We start from the raw sequence: 24,333 nt of genomic DNA, 5'->3' as shown, positions 1-24,333 counted from the left end.
GAGTAGGACTGATTGCCATGCTCCTCAAACACGCTACCCAAAAAAGCAAACCAAGTCAATAGTGAATGACTCCATTTTTTGCAAAAAAGTTTTCATTATTAAAATTCAAATGCAATTTGGCTTTTTTAGTGTTACACGTTTAAAGGATGAAATATTTTCTAAGATGGAGTTTGAAGGAATAATCATACCCTAATTATGATATCTTCTCTTCCTATGAAAAGCAGTTAAGTATGTCCCTTTTAAATGAGAAAAACAAATTTTAACACTCAGCACAGCAAGAATTATCCAATAAGTAGGAAGTAATTTTTGCTACTGTCTTTCTTGTGCAGTTCTGTTTTTTCCCCAAATGCTTTAAATGTACATGTAGAAGCTTTATACATAGAAATAATGATAATATATGTTATTTTAAAAACCAACCAATCTGCAGTTTCTCTGATTTATGGGCTAGGAGAGGGAGAGGTTGGGTACAAAGGCTGGTAAATTTGGTAGTAATTTAAAAATAAGGTCCATTTGTATAAACCTGAAAGAAAGTATATTCCAAACAATTCACTATTTTCTTAAATATGGGAGAAAACATGCCTAATCTTAGTAAGAATTCAATCATAATAAAATGTATCTTTTAACAAAGAGAGTATTATAACGGAAACTCCTTAGATTAGAATAGATTTTCTACTTCCTTTGCATTTCTCCAGTGTTTGTACACACATACATACACACACAAGGCATACAGTTCATTTCTCATTAACATGAGCCAGAGATCAGACTACTGTATTTTACTTTCATCATTAAAAAATTTGTGTCACGATCAAATTTTGGTACATGTATGAGTAAATATATGTTATAGAAGTGCGCTTCAAAAATTAGCGTTGAGCTATTTTCATTTTAACAATATTTATTACAAATCACGTTTTATAAACACTAGATAAATTACATACAAAAGCTAGACATAAATATATAGAAGCAAAAACAGCAGTACTATTAACACAAGAGAAATAAGCTAATATAATGTCTAATAAACGTGTAACTTAATCAAATTGCTAAATTTTCATTGCTAATACTTTTTCATGAATTCAAAGGCTATTCAGAAATGAAATGCAGAATACAATCAAGGTTTAGAATGACAGAAACACGGTAGCGCTACTTATTCGAAAAAAAAATCCTTACAAACATTCAGAAGCCAAAGAACTGTCCTAAAAGACAAATTAAACTTGGGTAAAAGCTCTTAACCTAACTGAAGAGTATAAAATTTTAGGCTTTGGTTAATAGATACTAAACTTAGTGGACATTTTAAAATTAGCATCTCCCTTATATGTAATATTCCTGAGTTTTTGCTAAAATACCATAGATAAAATAAAGAACTCAATTTACAATATTGCATAATTTTGTACTATATTTCTGAAAAACAAAAAGTATTGAGATTTTTTTAAACTGTGAACAATGGGATTTAATGTAATTATGATCAGAAAGAATGTTTAATTTAGCTTAACTATGAGAAAAATTAATGCCCTCTCACCACTACTTGACAAAGCTCATTTGTAAATTATGATCAAAATTATATTAAATCTGTCACCAATTTTTACTTGCATCTCATGAAATCATTTTTGATTTAAAGGAGAGGTTGATTATGTAGTCTAGAATGCTCTTGTAAAAGGCTGAAATGATACAATGCTAATACAAGGTGAGGCACAGGTTAGGTGGGCAATATTACTTACTAATTTAAAGTGAAAAGTCTTTGAATGTATTATTTCTGAACATCAACACACAATTCAATGTAGTTATAAATTGATCTGAAAATATCCAAAAACAGTTGAGACATGAAAATACATTTTTAGTAACAGTCCTAAGAGGAATTTTCACAAGTGACTATTTTCAGCCTTAGTTTTATCAAAATAGAATTAAATTTAAGGTTCCTTTTAAAAATAGACCTATGAAAGCTAATTTCCTATTAGCTGCTGTGTGTGGTGTATGGAGATAACAGATTCAGTCCCTTCTCACAAGATCAACCTATCAACATCTTCTGACCTGATTACTTTACATTACAACCCACCCCTTAAAACAGAATTTCCCCTGGACACTCTATCAGTGCACCTAAGGATTGGGTCCAAGCATGTGGAGTTTTAAGCAAGTAGCTCTCCCCTGCCTCCTGGTAAATTATTACAGTCAGGTTGATTTGGAAAATCATGCTTTAAAGCAACCAAAATAATTTGATTATACTTGAACGTTGCTTGATATGAGTGGCATATCTAATGAAAATCAAATTTATCTAGCTTTTTAATAATCTGCATAGCTTATCATCATGCTTAAGTATTTCCTACCTAAATGTTGCAAGGTTTTGTTCTAATTTTAATAGCTCATTAAGAGCCAATATAACAATGATCACCTTTGTGGGTAGGCTTCTACAGTTTTAGTGTTTCATATACCTTTTCTTACCAGGAAGCAGAAGTCGTCTATAGCAGCTGTATTCAAAAACTAAACAATGTGGAATTTATTCAAATGATTATACTACTCACAAAGTAGTCTTTAAACAGCTATACCAACATCAGTTAGTAGAGTTACTTGCAAAACTGGTTAGCAAATACCTATTCATTAAAAAAAATTCAATTTACAAAGTATTACACCAAGTCTGTATACAAAATCTCATTTGCTATATTATGTGACTAGGAGGCTAATATTCAACTGGATATGTATACACGAAAAAAAAAATGCCCATAGGTTCATTCTAGTTGATCAACCAGTAATGAATCGTTCTAAATTAAAAAAGAAAAGAAGCAATGGAATGTATTCTTGAACAAATATGGTGTACTGAGGAAAGGGTAAATTAGAGATCTGAAAGAACGTTTAATTAGGATTAAAATCATGAACTGTTAGCCACTTCTATTTTCTAATAACAGTATCACATGCAGAGAAACATAACTACAAGCTCACTGAACTGGGTTAAACAGTTTTGAAGCTGATTAAAAGTACTTAATTGAAAATGAACTCTTTTTGAACCACGAGTAAATGATGCTGTATTCAGCAATTGATTTTTAAAATGACTTTAACAATTTAAGCATCAGTGAAAAACCATTGCTAACACACAAATTGAAAAGGGCTTAATACCAAGTCCTTGGTTCCATACTGAACTTCATATTCCCATCTGTATATCGGCAAAGTTGTAGAAGCTGTCTACATCCCCAGGCGCCGTCTCCTTGCTTTCTGATACAAACATCTATGTTAAATACAAAAGAAACAAAAAAAGTAAATACTAGTAACCCCCAAATTCCAAAGCCCACATTCTCCACAGAAGTCACAAGCCTGCTATTTAAAAGAAATTCAAGTACATCATTTCTAACATTTAATCTGTAGATTTTCTGTAGAGTTCATGCAATAATAGTTTCAATAGCTATGATGTAAATTGAGCTCTTTTAAAAGCACTTATGATTTAATTAAGGTCTTTGCTTTCATAATCCTTCAGTTGTATTTTTATTACACTTGGAATTTCAGTTTTTAAAATACACAACAGTTAATATTATGAAAGCTACTGAATAAAGAGGTTTATTTAAAGAACTCTTAAGTTTCTTGTATTTTCTAAGAATCTCAATAGGCCGAGAAGCAAAACTGGAGATTAGCTATTTTAAAAGCTCCTAAAGATATATTACTAATTTTAAACGAACTGTTTTCCAAACATCAACAAAGCAGTACTCAATAGAACCCTTCAAAAATAACTTTTACAGATGTCAGCCGGAAATTAGAAGAGACCTGGGTTCTACTTAGCTTTATCATAAACTAGCTATATGGGGCTGACAATTTAATAAGCCTCTCTGGGCTCAGTTTCCACATCTGTAAAATGACAAAGTTGAATTAGATCATCTTTAGCTCATTCAGATCTAAAAACTCCAAATCATATAACCATTTTCTCTCTGTTTCCTTTTCTATCCAACCTGATTATATATGCCCTCTCCCTTAGTACTGTTGTGATAACAGAATGAGACAAAAGACAAAGTACTTTGAATTATGCAAATTCAAGGGACCATAAGCCCGATCAGACTACAAAACCAAACATTTTCTCTCAGATATTTATCAAAAACCCACAATTATATATACTCATTTAATCCTCTTATATATTTGGTTTTTAAGCTATATTAATTTATTTGAGTCTGAAATTCTTAGATACAGCAATCTCATCAACCATATCTAGAAAATAACCTACATGTAGTGATTTCTAGATATAGGGTCAAGGTCAAGTTTTGATGAAGTATTACTGAAGCAAATAAAAATCAACACTGAGCAATAGGATCATCCATCTAAAGTATACAATCTTAGAAATACAACATTTTCAACATATCACTATCTTTTAAAAAGGAAGGACTTGAAGAGACATTTGGTGAGACTTTTTACTTGAGAAACTTACATATTATTGAAGGTTTTTAATAAGTAGATTATCATTTTGTAAATTCTTAAGCTATTAAAATTTTAGTTTGGCAAAGAAAAACCAAAACTTAGTTCTCAATTGTTTACTATAAGTTTTAAAAATCATGATCTGCTGAAAGTACCATTTAATTGTAAGGAAAAGGAAAAGAAATGAAAGGTTTTTTTTTAATTGAAGTATAGTCAGTTTACAATGTTGTGTTAATTTCTGATGTACAGCATAGTAATTCAGTTATACATATACATATATATATTTGTTTTCATATTCTTATTCACTGTAAGTTACTATAAGATATTGAATATAGTTCCCTGTGCTATACAGTAGAAACTTGTTGTTTATCTATTTTATATATAGTAGGTAGTGCTTCCTACTGGATCTTAATATCAACTGACACAATTCTCAAAATTGTTATTTTTCACACTATTTTTATAACAAATACAATAATCTGGACAATATTTTTAAAGCCACCTGAAAAGAGACAGCCAAAAATCTATTGCAACCTTGTGTTCTAACAAAAATAGACCACACTGTATTGTACTGACTTAACATCTCCCTCCTCCTTCATGTAACTAAGCTATGGGTGTCTTTTCAGGATATTGACCCCTTTTGTGTTTCATGATTGCTAAAGAATAAACTATTACACTGCACAAACCATTAAAATTTATTGGACAATGTACTGGATACTGTTCAAGGTGACTTACATGTATTAATCCACTGAAACCTAATAACTGAATGTTGTGGGTCCCATTACTATCCTCATTTTACAGATGAGGAAATCTGAATCCCAGAAAGTTCAAGGGTGACATTTTGTTGAACTGGACCCCTACTTCTGACCAACCAGCACTGGGTTTACAGTTGGCCCATGAACACCATAGGTTTGAACTGTGTAGGTCCACTTATACAGGGTTCTTTCTTTTCAATAACTGTTACAGTACTACACCATCCATGGTTGGTTGAATTTGCAGATGCAGAACCACAGATACGGAGGACCAATTATGGGATTTGAGCACTCGTGGATTTTGGTATCCACGGCAGGTCCTGGGACTAATCCCCCACGGACACTAAGGAACAACTGTATTTCCAAGTTCCTTTTTTTGCCATAAAGGATATGATCAATGCCTTTCCCATTCACCTTGATCCTCCCTGGACAGAACCCTGCCCCTCATCCCACCATTCAGCTTCCAAAGAAACACGATGGGAAGAAATCAGAGGAGAGTCAGGGGTCCCAGGGAGATTTACTGTCTCACTGCCTGAATTGGTTTTTTTTGTTGTTGTTTTTACAATATTCATGTTAAAATTTCAAAAATTATTTAAAAAAACCTTATTCATATACAGCTATATATAAGATACTAGATAAAACAACCTAATGAGGGTGGTCATAAGTAAGAATTAGCCATTAATGCATAGAAAGAGTTCATATTCTTTTTCACTATAGGCTTTTATAAGATATTGAATATAGTTCCCTGTGCTATACAGTAGGACCTTGTTGTTTATTTATTTTAGGAAGTAGAAGGTTTGATTGAAATATAAATAGTCAATAAAGTCTTGTACCTTGGTCCCATTGAATGTCTCGTTGACAATAAGTTGACATCCTTCTACAGCACCATCTCCATTGAACTCCAAGGCAATTACAGGACCTATAAGCAAACCCATGAAGAGTCTTATCATGAATACAAATCTATTCTAAAATTAATCTTTTTATTCTTCCCTGAAAAATCTCCAGCCTCTTCTTTGGGAGGAAAGAGTAAAGAAAGAAGGAAGTAGACAGACGGGACACTCCCTTCAGCTACTTCTTCCTACTCTAATCATAAAAGAAATTAATACAGAGTCTCATCACATGACAAGTAGCTTCAGTTCTATTATAGGGCTAGTGTCACAAAAATTTTTAAGTGTTGTAAATAGTCTGACTTTTCTGATTTTCATCCTTCAACAAAACCCATAAAAAGTCCACCCATTTAGCAGTACAAAGAATAGTTGACAAAATGACAAATAAGATCAAAAGCTATTCAAGTCATTTTGCCAGGCAGCCAGTCTTGTTTCCAATTCTTCTACTTACCAGCCAAGTTCAGGGCCACCAGTAATGATACTAAGCCAAGTAAGAATTCAGGTCAGGTACCAAAGGTAATGACCATCTGAAAGTATTTTTCTTGAGTGTGCTATATTCTAGAACCAATGACCAAGTTTTTATTTTTTAATTCTCTGGAGAGAGCATTTGTGCCTCCTTTCCCATACTTAATTTGAATACTTTTATTTATTTGTTTGTTTTTTCAACGTGTGTGTGTGTATATATATATTTTTTATTGAAGTATAGTCAGTTTACAATGTTGTGTCAATTTCTGGTGTACATCACAATGCTTCAGTCATACATGAACATACATATATTTGTTTTCATATTCTTTTTCACCATTAGTTACTACAAGATATCATTAATTTGATTACTTTTAAAACCACCTGTACTTTAAATTCTGGTGTAAAGATTTAGTTTGGCCTGGATTTAATTGTGGCATTGGCACTACTGGTTTCAAATTGTTGGCAAACACGGTCATAAATCAGCCAAACAAAATAAGCCTTTCAATCCAATTAAAAGGTATTCCACTATCACTTTATCCCTAATAGATTTGCTTTTTATCTCCTTCAGTAATGGAGAAGTCCTAACATCCAGGAAATTACAAATTTCTTGAAAAAAGACATGAATTCATTAAACAACATAGAATACAAGGGAATAATGAAATATTAAGGAATGAAACATGAAGGTGAATGTAGTCATGTGCCACAGAACAAGGCACAAGGAGAGAAAAGGTCTTGTGATTTAATACAGACAACAAATACAGAAAAGGCAAGATACATCAGTCAACTGTACAACCAGATACAGAGAACAAATTAAAGTATGAGTTTTTCAGCATTACCATATATATAGAGCAAAACAGCTGTTGAGTAAAGAAAAGAAGGTAGCTGAGGAATATTTTCTCAGGAAAATGGATGATTCTATGTCTGGGGCAATGAATGCATACAATCAGCCTCGAACATCTTGTTGAGCCAAAAAGCAATGAAGCTATTAAAGGCCAATAGGGTTGTATCATAAGGACCCAGGAGCTAGCCTGAAGAGGCTCCTAAGGGCCAACGATGAGACATGGGGAGATCAGAGGGAATGATGACTGCAATTTATTAAAACATACTAAATATATAGTCTTGAGCTCACAACGATATTTAGAAAAGACAGAAACAAAATGTACTGGACACCACTGTAGGTTGCTAGGGCACCAATTTATTACTCTAAAAATCGATACTTAATTATTTTTCCTTTATTCTGCTTTTCTAGTATGAAGCAAATTTCAAGTTAACCAAACAGTTCGGTGTACAAGGCGAAGTTCTGTTAACATCCATTAATAAATGCAGAGGAAGTGACACAATTAGAAAATGATCATTTTTGAAATTCCTAATTATTTTACTGGATTAGGCAACAATCAGCAATGGCTTTCGCATCCCACAAGGAAGATAGACAGGAAACTATAATAAGACTGTCACTACCTGAGCCTAACAATCTTAGGATCACTAAAAGTGCAACGATCAAACATTATGTACCCTCTAGTTACAGGAAATAATACCACCTATGAAATATTCTGACGAAAAAACCCCCCAAACCAAAAAACAACAAAACTGAACCTGAGTGTAAACAAGGCTTAGATTTAACTTCTAATCTACAAGAACTATAGAGGAAGAAATTCAACAAACCCATGCATACTATGGGACAACTGACAAGGTTTCTTTTACAAAACAAAGGCATGACACAAATACGGGAGGGGTAACACCTGTTTCTGGTTAAAAGCGATGTAAGATACAAAACAGCCACATCCAGTGAGTGAGTGGGCCAATTTTAGACCTGGATCAAATTAACCGTAAAAATACATAAAGGATGTTTTTAGATTAATTAAGGAAATTTGAATATGAACTAGGTAGTAGATGACATTAAGGAACTGTTAATCATGTTATACATGATAATATATTGTGGTTACTTAAGAAAACATTTGTGTAGCTGTCAAATTGTTAAGGTATAAATCTTATAGTATATAAAATATATCTTAATAAAACTTATTAAAAAAGGAAAAAGGAAAACATTTGTTTTTAATTTCATTTTGTTTAAGGCATATTGAAATGTTTAGGGATGAAATGATGGGACATATCAAAATTTGATTAAAATACTTCAGCAAAAAAAGGGAGTATAGATTCTTTTTTTAAGTATGGCAAAAAGCTGATAAAACTGGGGGATGGGTACACATGGGGGTCACTGTACTCTACTTTTGAGTCGAAACAGTACATTTGGAAATTTGCAAAAAAAGAGTTTACAAAGCATTTTAAACCAAATAAATATTGAACTAAAAGGGAAAAGTTAATAATGTAGGGTTTCCAGGTTTGCAGAGAACAGAAAGTTTGAAGTAAGGTAGAAGAGAATATGCTTTTATTCAGGATCTCTAAAGGAAATACAGTAGATATATTTTTAAAGTCAGAATTTGTTACTGAAAGTTCCTATAGTCTACAAAGACAATATAATCTGGAATTCAGAAATACAATTTTGGTAGAATCACCCAAGTATGTAACTTGGTTGATATCCTTGGAATAGATGAGGAACTTCCAATAAGTGACTTAATTTGCCAACAAAGAAACATCAACAAAAAAGGTGGACAAGTGCACTGGTTTTGATTAACAGGTGTGGATTATTCTAAATTAACAAAAACTACAACATTGACAATGCACTTCTTAAGCAGTTCTGTTTGATTCTCTAATGATGATGACTACAATTACTGTAAAATTTCCAAACTGAACTATGAGGTCAACGAGGATCACTGCTCATGTTTTTAGTGTTTTAATGTGAACTTCTTATCAAATAGTTTGCAGGAGCTTTAAATCTTAATATTTGAACTGTCATGAAAAATTGTGAGACTTTGAGGTAAATAAAGAAAGATTTCTGGATGTCCTATCTAACAAACTCTTCTGTGTTATTTAATATGACCTTGGAACAAGCCACTATCACACCTCAATTAGATTACAGCAACAGCTTCCCAGCTGGTCTCTGCTTCTTCCTTAGAGTAACCAGAATGATAAAAGCTGTATTTTAAAAGGCCCATGGGCCCATGGCATTCTTCTGCTCCAAAACCTCCAGTAAAGTATATTATTTTTATTTTTAATTCTTCTAAAAATAACTGACAGTTTAAAGTAATAATATGAACAATGCATTAGGTGTTTGTAGCATATGTAATAGTAAAATATATAACAATGACACAAGGGTGGGAAGAAAGATTTGAGGATATAATGTTATTATGTCCTTATATACTACAGGTGACATGGTATAATATTATTATAAGGCGGACTCAAGTTATTTAAATGTGTTTACTGTAAAACCAAAGGTGACCATGCTATAAGATTTACGAAAAGTGGTATAAATAAGTCAATAGAGGAGATAAAATGGAGTCATAATACCCAATTAAACAGAAAAAGAGGTAACAAGAAACAAAGAACAAATGGAACGGAAAGCAGCTAGCAAGATGGTAGATGCTGATCCAACTACAGCAACACCTTTCAATTTGAATGGTGTAAACACACCAGTAAAAAGACAGAGAGTGTCAGATTGGATTGAAAAGCAAGAACCAACTATATGCTGTCTACAAAAAGTTCACTTTAGATACACAGACTTTTGATAAGTTAGAAGAAAAGGGATAAAGATATATGATGAAACACTAATAATCAAACGAAAGCTGAAGTAGCTGTATTTCAAAGCACATTTCAGACAAAGAAGATTATCAGAGACCAAGAGGGGAATTACATAATGATAAAGAATTCTTCAAGAAGACATAATCCTAAATGTGTATGCAATTAATAACAGAGTTTCAAAATTCACAAGGCAAAGCCTGACAGGATCTGAAAAGAGGAATAGACAAATCCACAATTATAGTGGAAGACTCTGATACTCTTCTTTCTTTAATTCATAGAACACTTAGATAGAAAATCAGTTAGGATACAGATGACCTGAATAGCACTATCAACCAAACTGACCTAGTGGACATTTATAGAACATTCCACAAAACAAAAGCAGAATATACATTCTTCTCACATGCACATAGGCTATTCACCATGATAGACTATATTCTGTTCCACAAAACAAACCTTAACTTAGTAAAGAAAACAGAAATCATACAATGTGCATTTTTAAACCATAACAGCATTAATCTAGAAATCAGTAATAGAAACACACCTGGACAATCTCACAAATGTTTGGAAATTAAATATTATACTTCCAAATAATTCATGGATCTGGTGAAAAGTCTCAAGGCAAACTAAAAAATAATCTGAACTACATCAGGGATCAGCATACTTTTTCTGTAAAGGGCCAGATGGGAAATATTTTAGGCTTAGTGAGTCATACCACGTCTGTCGCAACTAATCATTTCTGCTGTTAGACTGCAGTAACAGCAAAACATAATAGATAAAAGAACAAGTGTGGCTGTGCTCCGATAACACTTCATTTACAAAACATAGTGTAGGTCATACTTTGCCAAATCCTGAATTAAATGAAAATACATCATATCAAAATTGGCAGGATGCAGCTAAAGCAGTGCTGAAAGGAAAATTTCTACCACAAGATACATATACAGTCAATCCTCATTATTTGTGGATTCCTTATTTGCCAATTGCCTACTTGATAAAGTTTATTTTATCAAATAGGCAAAATATTTGACCCAAAATCAATCCTTGAAGTTTTTTCGTGGTCACTTATGGATACAAAGTGGTGAAAAATATGATTTGCCTGACATGCATGTTCCCAGGTGAAGCCGAACAAGGTGATGCTCTGCCTTCTTGTTTCAGCATTCTTTCTGCGAACAAGTGCCCTCTTTGTAGTCTATTCAGTGCCACATCTTCCACATTTTTGTGCCTTTTGTTGGTAATATTGCTGTTTAAAATGGCCTCCAAATATCGTGCTCAAGTATAGTCTAATGTTCCTAAGCTTAGGAAAGCTGTGATGTGCCTTACAGACGAAATATCTAGTAGACAAGCTTCATTCAGGCACATGTTATAATGCTGTTGGCTGTGAGTTCAAATGTTAATGAATCAATAACATATACTAAATGAGGTGTCTTTAAACAGAAACGTCTATACAATAAGGTTATGTTTTGATTAGTTGATAAAAATGTTGTGACCAGAGACTTGCAGAAACCTAGCCCTCCATTTCTCCTAGGAGCAGCTGTTCAGTACTCACTGATTCAGGGTTCACAGCAACTTTATAGAACAGAACTACTGTGAAAAATGAGAATCATTCTGTTAGAAAAGAAGAAATATCTAAGATTAGTAACCCAAGCTTAAACCTTAAGGAACTAGAGAAAGAAGAGCAAACCAAACCTAAAGCAAGTGAAAGGAAGGAAAAAATAAATATTGGAGTGGAAACCAATGAAACTGAACAGAGAAAAATCAATAAGACAAAAAGAAGTTTCTTTGAAATTATCAATAAAGTGATAAACCTTTATCAAGGCTGATGGGAGAGGAAGAGGCCTCAAATTACCAACAGAAGGAATATGAGGGACATCACTAATGACCCCGCATACATTAATAAGAATAAGGAAATGCTATAAACTCTACATCTATAAATTTGGTAACCCAGATGAAATGAAACAATTCTCTGAAAGACAAAAACTACCAAAATTCACTTGAGAAGAAAAATATATCCTGAAGAGCTCTCTATATAACAAATAAATAAAATTCATAGCTAAAAATCTTCCCCACAAATCTCCAGGCCAAGATGGTTTCACTAGCAAATTCTACCAGACATTTATTGAAGAAATGATACTAATTCTTTTTCTCTTCAAGATCATAGAAGAGGAAGGGTACTTCTCAACTCATTTTATGAGGCCAGCATTACCCTAATATCAAAGCCAGACAAAGATACAACAAGAAAAGAAGAGTATAGACCAATATGCCTCATGAACAAAGATGTAAAAATCTTCAATTAAATATTAGCAAATCAAATCCAGCAATATATTTAAGGAGTAAAACATCATGATCAAGGGTGGGGAGTGCATCTCAGAAATACAAGGCTGGTTTGACATTCAAAATCAACAAATGTCACTCACCAGATGAAACGACTCATTAATTTAAAAAAACATGATCATCTCAATAAATGCAGCAAAAGCATTCAACAAAATTCAACGTGCATGTGTGATAAAAACTCAACAAACTAGGAATAGATAGGAATTCCCTTAGTCTAATAAAAGGTACATATGAAAAACCACAACTAACATCATTCTTAATGGTGAGACCGAACACTTTCACCTTGAAATAAGTAACAGGACAAGGATGTTCTCTTCTCAATATTGTACATAACATCACAGTGGCAGTCCTAGCCAGCATCATAATGCAAGAAAACGAAATAAAAGGCATGTCAAAGAGACAGAGGAATTAACCTAAAAGAGCTCTCAAAGGCTAAACCTGGAACAATTTGATGGTACTGGATTATAACCTAAAGGATAATTTATGAGTCCCTACTGATAGACAGAAATGACTGAAGAAATAAATGGGAGAGAAGGGACAAATCTTTCTCACAGAATTCCAAATAATGTTTGTAATACTCCCCTCTGTAGGAGGTGGAGCTTAATTCCCCTCCCCTTTAATGTAGACTGGTCTTAGTGACTCAGCTTCCAAAGAATATAAAAAGAACTTCAAAAGAGTTTACAAAGAGGAAAACAGAACTTTACAGGCTTCTAGAAACCTGGCAGATACTACCTGAACCAAGTCACTAAGGTCAACATCATCGGCATTAAGTCATGTTGCTATCGTGTGCCCTCTGATGTGATCTGATGAGAAGGGTACTTTATCTCTTCTCCAAAACCCATAACCTCAGTCTAACCAGAGAAAACACCAAACAAATGTAAACTGAGGGACAGTCTACAAAATAACTTACCAGTACTGTTCAAATATTTACGGTTACAAAAAACAAGGAAAGACTAAGGAGAGATTAAGGAGACAAGATGACTAAATGCAATGTGGGATCTTGGTTTGAATTCTGGAACAGAAAAAGGACATAAGTGAAAAAAACAGGTGAAATTTGAATAAAGTTTATAGTTTAAATGAATAGCATTTTGCCAATGTTAAGTTTCTTAGTTTTGACAAATGTACCATGCTTATGTTAACATAAGAAGCTGCGTGAAGTGTGTATTAAAACTCTCTGTACCACCTTTGCAATTTTTTTTGTAAATCTAAAATTATTCTTATGTAAAGAGTTTATTTTAAAAAAAACAAATAAAAATGTCTAGTAGCTTCTCACCTCATTCAGACTAGAAGCCAAATTCTCTACAGTGGCCTACAAGGCCCTATATTATCTGATTCCTCCTTTACCATTTCTCAGATCTCATCTACTATGTTTGTTGAATAAATCAATGAATGACCCTCTAAAACAAAGGAACCCAAGTCTAACTAATCATCAGAACCATCTGGAAAACTTAAAAAATGCAGATTCCAATGGTATATCTCAGAAATATCTGAATCAGTCTTTCTGGGGTGGGAGTTGGAAATTTAAATCTTTAAAAGTACCCTAGACGGTTCTGATTTGGAAGAGTCTCAAGATCAAAAACACAACGAATTCTCTCATTAAGCTGTCAAACAGCTTCACTAACTCAAAGTAAATAATCAGGACTACTTTAACCAAAGAGGAAAATTTAGAGACTAAAGTACAGACTATTTGAAGTAAAAGTGAATTTTCAAAAAGAATAAGTCCACCCTCAGCTCAGAACACTGGTTTGCAGTTGGGAGCAATTTTGCCCCCCAGGGGGCTTTAACAATGTCTGGAACCATTTTCGGTTGTCATAACTGGGGCAGTGTGCCATTGGCACCTAGTCAGTAGAGGCCAGAGATGCTGCTAAATATTCGATAATGTTCAGTACAGCCCGCCACAACAAAGAATTATCTAAAATGTTAGTGGTGCTGAGTTTGAGAAACCTTCCATAGAAAGACTGATGGTCACTTTAGATAAGGACCCAATCCATCCAACACTTGCCGGAATATCTCCACAGACAGCCTGTTCATCATTCCACATCAATCAGTGCACCACTGGGCAGCTTAAAAAAATTTTCCCAGCTTTTATTTTGAAAAATTCCCAACATTATAGAAAAGTTGAAAGAATAACATAAACGTCCATTTGTTCTTTGTCTACACTCATCAAGTGTTAACATTTGGCCACATTTGCTTGCCACACACTATACACACACACGCACGCACGCACATGTATACAAACACACATACTTTGTTTTTGTTTTCCTGAGCCATTTGAAAATAACAGACATCATGACACTTCAGCAAGCATCTCCTACATAACCACAATACCATTATCAAACTTAAGGATACAACAATAATTCCATAATATCATCTTCAAACTTCCCCAGTTGTCCCCAAAATATCTTTAACAGATTTATAGCTTACAGCTTACCCCACTCTAATCCAAAATGTAATTAAGATTCATTCCTTGCATTTAGTTATGTTTTTCCTAATTAATTAATTTTAAAAAATTAAAGTATAGTCAGTTTCCAATGTTATGTCAATTTCTGGTGTACAGCATATGTTTATTTTAATCCAGAACAGCCCTCCATCATTTTTCTTTGTTTTCCAGGACACTGTATGAAAGAGTTCTCTCCAGTTATCTTGTAGGATGTCTTCTATTTTGGATTTGTCTCACTGTTTCCTCATGGTGTCATTTAACACGTCTCTAAATTTCCTTTCTTTCCTATAAACTAGAAGCTAAGTCTTGGCTCATTTAGATTCAGGTGAAATATTTTTGGCAAGAATACTTCATAGATGATGTTGTGTATTTCTCACTGCATCGCATCAGGAGAAATACATCAGGCTGCCCTGCCATCAGTGACGCTAAGTCTGACCACTGGGTTAATGTGATGATCAGCAAATCTCTGCTGCAAAGGTACACTTCCCATTTGAATTAGAATGTACAAATATCCTACTTCTTATCAACTTTTACCCCGATAGTTTCAGTATCCAGTGATAACCTTTGCCTAAATTATTACATTTGGGGGTTGGAACGTAGTGATTTCCAAAGTCTATCATTCCTTCTACGTTTATTAGCTCATAGTATTCTGTAAAGTGCAGACGAGCTTCCCTTTATTCCCTCTGCCCAACTTTTTTTTATTATCACTATGGATGTGTGAATTTCTGCTGTTGTTAAATCATTTCCCTTCACTATTCTTTCTGATGCTCAAATTGTCCCAAATTTGGCCAGTGGAAACTCCTTGAAATTTCTTCAAGCTGGCTCTTGTGACCGTTTGACATGATCTCATTAGCCTTTGACTACTTCCTCTGGGCATCTCTGGTTTTAAAAGATGTTTATATGATGTTTATTTGCTGAAATTCCTATAATACCTGCCCGATGGTTTTAGTTCTACTTTTTGCAGGAACAGAACATTTAAAAATTTTTATTTATTTATTTATAATTCTTATTTCTTTTTTTTAACCTTTTTTATTGATTTATAATCATTTTACAATGTTGTGTCAAATTCCAGTGTTCAGCACAATTTTTCAGTCATTCATGGACATATACACACTCGTCACATTTTTTTCTCTGTGAGTTATCATAAGATTTTGTGTATATTTCCCTGTGCTATACAGTATAATCTTGTTTATCTTATAATTCTTATTTCTTATTCAAGAGGATCAGAATATTTTACCTCTTCCATGTAGAATGCTGTGTAACTTAAAACATAAATATGGTTGGGCTGGAGCAATTCGTTTTTTGTTTTTTTTTTTTTAGTTTTTTTTTTTTGAGGGGGGAGAGGTAATTAGGTTTATTTATTTTACTTATTTTTAGAGGAGGTACTGGGGATTGAACCCAGAACCTCCTGCATGTTAAGCATGTGCTCTACCACTTGAGCTATACCCTCCCCCGGTTGGAGCAATTCTAAGAAACCATTTCACTAACAGTACATGAGTATATAAATCATTAATTTAGGCCTACTCATGCTCATTTCATCCCTGATCCTCACACTTTAGGATGTTAATTACATTTATTACTTGATTCAATTTCTGAGAGCTGCTGAGAGTTTGAAGATTTGCTTTCAAGGTTTCATCAGAATGTTCCCATATCAAAATGGCAGTATCAAAGGAGCCAGGTCATAATTTCCTATATATAGTCTGGGATAGATTCATACACTGGGTTGGAGTCAGCCCTTGGCACTACTAGAGTAACCGCAAAGGAGTATGAAATACCATATTAATACTTAAGGGCTGAGTCACATCCTGCATTAGTTATTAAAACTATCCTAAAAATCCTCTAATATGTTCATACAGGGTTTTGCAGTTTATTGCAACATGCGTGTAAATGCAGAAATGCCCTCTTTCGAGGGTATATCCGATCAGCAGTACATATTACTATGCATATTTGCTCAGGCCAGTCGAGAAAAGCCTGGTGAGCCTTGAGCAAACAATGTTCCTGCTCTGAGAGATGAACAGTACTCTGTCTTCTAGAATCAGCTCACCTTCAAATACATGGAGACAGACAGTAACACTTCAGGAGGGCACACGGACTCTAGTTCCTCCGTTTACAGACATATTTCCAGTATCTGAGATTTATTAGTAGCATTCGCCCACTGGTGAAAACAATTCTAATTACGTGTGGGAAGTTTAATCAATCATATTAAATATACAGAATAATATATGTTTTACTTATATTTCTTACTTCTTTTCCAGTATGGTCAAAGCACATGAAGGTAGAAAGAATCCTTATCAAGTGCTTTGTAAATCTGGGCAGGGAGAAGGAAATGGTCGCTCACTATAGTACAATAATATGACAATAATAAAATAATAATTAAAAATAATCAAATACATAATAATAAAACGTGATTTTCAAGAACTAAGGTAATAGAATAGGGGAGGAAAAACCCTAATTTCTAGTTAGTTATATGTGGCTTTTTGAATGATGTGAAATTTTGACATTTCTGAATAGTAACAGGAAAAAAACATAAAAAAAAATGAGAAACACAAGACAATGTAAGAGAATAAAACAAACGAGAAAGAGAAGACAATATAAGAGAAATACTAAAGGCAAGAGTAAATTGGGGGCGGAGGGAGGGCATAGCTCAGTGCTTAGCATGCATGAGGTCCTGGGTTCAATCCCCAGTACCTCCTATTTAAAAATTTTTTTAAAATAAATAAATAAACCTAATTATACCCTCGCAAAGCAAACAAACAAAAAACAAGCAAACCAGAAAAAAAAAAAAAAGAAAAAAGGAAAAAAGAGTAAATCAAATCAGCAGGTCAAGAGAATAACCAGAAAAGTATACCAAATCATCCAGAAGGTACCTTTGCTCAGAAGAGGAAGGAAGTCAGGTGCTTTGTCCCGAAAAACCCTTTGCGCATCCTCCGCTTTCATTGACACCTCCTTTGTCTGAACTAGGAAAAAGCCTTTACCAACCATCTGTGGGAAATAAAATTTCATTTAAATTTTAAAATGACCTTGTGAAATTAAAACAATATTTCCCTATTCTAGAATTTTTCTGTATAAAATGCAACACAATGCTCTGATTTTTGTTTTAGTTATGACTCTAATTTAGGGTGTTTGCTGTAACAAATTTTCACAGACACAAGATTCTTTTCTCCAGATGGGTGGTTCTGGTTAAGAATTAGTACTGCATGGCTTCCTGTTAACATTAAGGATCAAATAAATGTGAATTAGCCTTCCAAATTTTAAACATTACTTAAAAAAATTTTTTTTGACTGAAGCTAACAGATGGAAGCTTTAGTTTGGTGATACTGCAAATGTCAGATGAGAGGAGAATGGTTAGGTGAATTATGGTACATTCACATGATAAAATACCATAGTTCATTAAGTAAAACAAATAATAAAAGGGGGCAAGGCTTATGTAATAATGTTAATTTTAAAAAGCATGATTCAAGTTTTATATAGTAGAGCACAATAACGAAAGAGCACATTTATGGAGTATTTACTATGTTCCAGGCAGTTTTATGCATTCTACATATACATAGTATATGTAAATATACTTAAATAAAATATTCTATGTATAGCACGTTTAACCCTCTCATGAGGCAGGTCCTATTATTTCCCTCATTTTACAGATGAGAAACTAAGGCACAGAGTGGTTAAGAAATCTGCCCAAGGTCACACAACTATTACATAATAGAGCTGTGATTTGAACCCAATTAACCTGATTACAGATTTGATAAATTAAAAATTATTCCTAAAAAGGGGGAGGGTATAGCTCAGTGATAGAGTGCATGCCTAGCATGCACAAGGTCCTGGGTTTAACCCCCAATACCTCCATTATAAGCAAACAAAGAAAGAAACAAACCTAATTACTCCCATCAGAAAAAATTATCCCTAAAAAGACTATTCACTCTACAATGAGTACACATTAATTTTTAAAATAATTATGAAAGTAGTTTTTAAAATTGAAGTCAGTCAACCAAGGAAGCCTTTTGAGTTTTTAATTATAAAAGTAACATACATGCTCAATACAGAACATTTGAAAAATAAAAAACAGAGACAAAGGATTATCAACCAAGGTGCTGCAACTCAAAGATGCTACTGCCAAATAGGTACACTTCCTTTTACGCTCCTGGTTTTCTTTCTCCCCTGTTACAGAAATAATACATGTTCTATGTAAAATCCATAGAAGTACAAAGAAGAAAAGAAAACTCTGCTCATAATCCACTTCCTAAGAAGAACCACAACTGTTAACATTTTAGTATATATCACTTTCCAGATTTACCTTCTTAAAAAAATCCGATACTTACGTGATGTTCTACAAATTTTCACTTACTTGATTGTGAACATTTCCCAACTATTCTACTATAAAATCAGTTTCAATGGTTGATAGTATTTCATTCTATGGCTACATTATTCCTTATCATTTCATCAAATTGGATTCCAAGTCGAATCCTTTTTCAGAGCCCTCAATGCTGCCTCAGAAAAAAACATACATAAAAAAGTAGCAGAAAATTATATAAACATCACTGCCAGATGATGACTGCAAAGTTACTTAAAATATCAGCAAAAATCCTACATCTGTTTCTAATTTTCTAGACTGCTCATTACCTCTCATTTTATAGTCAGACATATAAACTGACAAAAGTAAGATTGATTCAAAATACCATTACCTAAAAACAAATACTGAACTATGAAACTAGTATATCTATTTTGATATTTCATTGCAGATAGGTGAAGAAACTCATGAAAATTCTTCTACTTTTAAAGACTTGAAAATAGTGGTAACTACCTAACTAATTACATAATATTTTACTTCCAAATGACACAAGCTGCTCTTACTCTAATTTATTCTGTGCGTATCTGTGATGTAGTTAAGAGCTAGCAAGAAATCTGATTTTTAGGTAAGAAAACTGAGGCTCAGTAACTTCTTTTCACTCCTATGGAAACTACTTTCTGCTTTACTCAGTAGCTTTTCTGGACCTTCCTACCCTCTCAAGTTTTATACTTCCTACCTCAGAAAACCATTATGATATGTTTAATTTCTACAAATGCTATGAAACAAAATTCTGTGATACTCTTAGGGTTTAACAAAACCAGAGCTAGCAAGTACAGTTCCAGTAAAACCTGTCTTAAGACATTTGTGTTATGATACGAGGAAAAGACTCAAGTTTTATTTTTTCCATCTCAGAATTAATTAGCTTCTACACCTATTTTCCTGGGAACTTGAGCTTCATTTAAAAAAAATACGTCATCTCTCTCTTAATATGTAAGTCACTGATCGTTCAGCATGTTGTGATAACCTCTTCACATATAATTGGCATTTTCTTCTTTTTGTTCTCTTGTCTTCATTCCATGATCTCAGGATTATTTACTTATTTTTTTATTTTAGGGGGAAGGTAACTAGGTAGGTCGGTTGGTCTGTCTGTCTGTCTGTCTGTCTGTCTGTCTATCTATCTATTTAAATGGAGGTACTGGGGATTGAGCCCAGGACCTCATGCATGCTAAGCATGCACTTACCACTGAGCTATACCCTTCCCCTGATTTCAGGATTAGATAGGATAACTCTAGCCAAAAAGTCCCAGGGTTTTTTCCAAGGCCTAGACTGCCTTGACTCCACACACTTTTGGTCACACTCCTGCTCCACCAGGCATTTATCAACTTTCCTTTACCACTGAGGCAGCATTGTAGCATCATGCTTAAGGGTTAAGACTATGGCCTACAAAGCCGAACTGCTTGGATTTAAATCATGGCTCTGCTCCTTACCTGTGAGCGACCTTTTCCAAGTTACTCACCTTCTCTGTGGCTCATTTTCCTCATCTGTATAAAGGGGAATAATGGCACCTGTTTCATAGTTTATTCTCAGTTAAGTGGGTTAACTCATTTAAATCTCATACAACGGTGCCTGACACAGACTAAACACTGTATAAGTGTTAGCTGTTAGCTATTATTATTATTGTCATCATTGTTGTTATAGTTATTGTTGGATTTTTATTTGTTTTAAAGTATTTTGTAATCCAGAATGACATCTAAAGAACATCACTCTTCCTGGTCATGTTGCTCTCAAGTGCACACAACACTGCCATTTCACACATCAGATGTTAAAAGTTAAAAGGTTAAGGACATCTGATGACTCATGATGACTCATGACAGTGTTTGTTTTGATGACTTTTTCTTTAAACATGCTATATATTCTTTATGTCCACTCCTCATTATCTACCAAAAAGGAGTTTAACCTGAATAGTTAACTCTTTTGAAAACTGTATGTAGATTTTTTTAAAGTCACCATACAGAAAACGTTTACCTCTCTGATGTTGGATTTACATGTGATTAGACAGCTCAAAGACATAGCTTCTATATCTTACCAGATCCATATCATGTTTTTTCTCAGATTAGCAAAATCAAAAAAGAAAATATCAGAGTCTTATGATTATACTTTGGCTTCTGTTGTTTTGCAAACTAGACCTCAGATATACTTTGCAGATTTCACTCTTTTTTTAAAAAAATATTTTTGAGGGGGAGGCAATTAGGTTTGTTTATTTATTTTTTTAATGGAGGTACTGGGGATTGAACCCAGGACCTCATGCATTCTAAGCACACGCGCTACCACTGGGCCATACCCTCCCCCCACTTTGTAGATTTCAGACACAGGTTTTCTACATTGTAGAATGTATAACCTACAGAGAGGTAGCCATTTTTAGTTGATTTTTTGTTTCTAAAAATCATTCCTTTTTTCTTTTTCTTTTATCTTCTTCGTTGGTGGGGGGAGGTAATGAGGTTGGTTGGTTTGTTTATTTTTAATGGAAGTGCTGGGGATTGAACCCAGGACCTCTTGCGTGCTAAGCTCACACTCCACCACTGAGCTACACCCTGCCGCCCTCTACAAAAAAAAAAAAAAAAATCATTCCTTTTAACAGAACTGTTACAACTTTTAAAAAAAAATCCACTCAGAAAGAGACTTGATGAGTTTTCCATTCACTCCTCCACTTCTGGAAGTTGGATTTTTAATTCAAACAGACTCCTCCTGAAGAGAGCCTGATTAAATGGATCATTAAATCACCAGACTGCTGCCTCCCACTGGATCACCCGCCCAACGCAGACACTGCTGCTTCCGGAGCCCCTTACCTCCACGCCCCCATTTCTTTTTCAAGTGAAAGCTGCTACCCAAAGAACCCTTCTCTACTCCTGAGCGCACTAAGGAGCCCCTGCTCACGAGCCCACAGCCTCTGCTATACCAGCTCCCACCTCATTCTTTCCCATCAACTTCCTCTTTGTGGCCCCGGGGCATAGGGAAGTAAGGAAAGTGGTGCGGAGGTTGCTCTCACAGTCACCATGGGGGGGTCCAAAAGCTGTATTCCTACATGTCTTTCCCACACTCTAACTGACGAAAACGCCAAATAAATTTCCCCACTAAAGCATTATAAAAAGTCACCCTTTACTTTGCAGTATTACTTTTGTCAGCTTCCATAGAAATCATTTATTATCAAGAATGGAAGTTCTCTGAGGGTGGAGAATTTTTATGTATCTCCACTCCCAGCACGTATTATATTTCATTAGCTCTAAGCTGCCATCAATTGCAGGATGCATTTCAGACAAGCAAAACTGTGGAAAACACAGGTACATCCTATAATCAATGAAACATGGTAACAGAGTAACTTGCACATATTGAGTGCTTAATAAATGCTTCCTGAATTGAATTTCATTTTTATTTACTTTTTTTTTTAAGTTTAGTTCACATTTTTATTTTTTATTGTTTTTGTTTTGTTGCGGGGGAGGTAATTAGGTTTATTTATTTATAATGGAGGTACTGGGGATTGAACCCAGGACCTCGTGCATGCTAAGTATGCACTCTACCACTAAGCTATACCCTCCCTTAAATTTCATTTTTAAAAAGCTTCCTTAGGAAAGCACTTGAGGCCTAAGCAACCAGCTTACAGATAAATCTGTAGGGGGCAGAAGACTATCATTTAAGGATTGCCCATATTTCTCATAGCCAAGTTGAAAAGCATGGATGCTTTCCAGAAAGTGGTGTGCTTCTATGTAGGTGTGTGTCTGTTTCTCTTCTCTCTCTCTCCTTACCTCATCAATTAGTTTCCTGGCATTTGCGATAGTATAATCACCAGCAAATAATACCACTAAACATGATTCATCACTGCTCTTCTGTCTCTGACCCCGGGATACTGGAACGATACTTCTATTGGCTTCTGTGGAAACGCGGACAGTTTTGAGCTCTTCGGTAGTAGGTAGAGGAATATGGTCCTGGACGACCGTATCTTCTGAAAGAAGGCTCCAGTTGAGTTCTCCTGACACGGGTGTAAAGTCATGAATGTTACTCCAGGTGTTATTGAAGATACTTAGCCCTGCATCTTTGAACTGGAAAGCTAATTCAGGGTAGTACCACTGAAAACAGGCGAACTTGATATTTGTGGAAGACTCAATAATGGGCTGCGTGGCACAGCACAAAAAGACCTCCAGCTTTCTGCAGTCCCGCACACGGAACTGTTGGCAGGCTAACGCACACTTGCAATCTCTGCAATTCCGGAAAAACACACTGCCTTTCACGGGTCCCAGAAAAATGACACAGTTAGTACAGTCATCGATAGTAACGGTAGCAGAGTGATCAAAAATATAGATGCTACAGTTCTCACAGTCTTGGATGAGAAACTGTTGTCCTGCCACTTTCCCAGGTAAGCGACCTACTGTTTCATCTTTCAGTCCACTGAACATGTAGTCTTTCGGATCAACCTGCAGGAACAAAACACAGACACTGAGCATCATTAACATTATCCAGCAAACATTCATTGTCTATTGGCTGCCAGGCACAATTCTTAAGGCTAAAATAATATGTTCGGACTCTTCCTGACTTGCAACATAGTAAGAAAAATGAACAGGACAAAAAAAATTTTTTTACAAATAAATAAAAGACATGAAGGGAAAAAAGGGAGAGGAAACTTACAGATAAAGACTCAAAGAGATATCAACCAAACGATGTGTGGACCATTGTTCGATACTGTTTCAATATACCAACTTTTTGGAAACAGTTGGGGAAATTCTCATATATCCATACAGCATACTGGATGACATTCAGGGATATTTCAGCTTTGACCCTTTTCTTCTTCTGATGCTTCAGTTTTAAAATGACTTCTGCTTCTTTAAAAACTTTTGAAATTGGAAATACACCCAGATTGAAATATATTTCTCTATCCTTCCATTGAATTGATGCTTGGGTCTTAGTTGCTAAACCCCAACTGATCTGTGCAATCTGCTACAGAAAATGGAAGAAACTAAAGGCACAGGAATCACTATAGGTCAGAATCTACATCTATAGATTTGATTGAGACATTTATTGAGCTACTCCTACAATGTGATTTTTCAAATTTCACCATTTCCATCTTTAGATATTCTAAACTAAAGCTCACGCAATCGTTTTTTCGTAGAAGTA

General features: G+C 34.4%; 1 protein-coding gene and 1 non-coding gene across 2 annotated transcripts in view; both read right to left on the bottom strand.

The window, feature by feature from the left end:
• Positions 1-874: 874 nt before the first annotated feature.
• RP2 (RP2 activator of ARL3 GTPase) overlaps positions 875-24,333 on the bottom strand; it is a 35,441-nt gene continuing 11,982 nt past the window's right edge. Inside the window, exons 2-5 of the mRNA XM_010968062.2 lie at positions 22,971-23,636; positions 17,750-17,864; positions 5,960-6,045; positions 875-3,208 (exon numbers count right to left, since the gene is read on the bottom strand). Of these exons, the coding sequence (XP_010966364.1) occupies positions 3,125-3,208; positions 5,960-6,045; positions 17,750-17,864; positions 22,971-23,636 (951 nt within the window). The 3' untranslated portion in view covers positions 875-3,124. The remainder of the gene's footprint in view (positions 3,209-5,959; positions 6,046-17,749; positions 17,865-22,970; positions 23,637-24,333) is intronic.
• Positions 21,444-21,516, bottom strand: TRNAS-AGA (transfer RNA serine (anticodon AGA)). Its single transcript has one exon. It is a non-coding gene; the product is annotated as a tRNA-Ser (tRNA).

Source organism: Camelus bactrianus, chromosome X (genome assembly GCF_048773025.1).
Source record: "Camelus bactrianus isolate YW-2024 breed Bactrian camel chromosome X, ASM4877302v1, whole genome shotgun sequence".
Classification (NCBI taxonomy): Eukaryota; Metazoa; Chordata; class Mammalia; order Artiodactyla; family Camelidae; genus Camelus; species Camelus bactrianus.
This window is presented reverse-complemented; position numbering and strand designations above follow the sequence as displayed.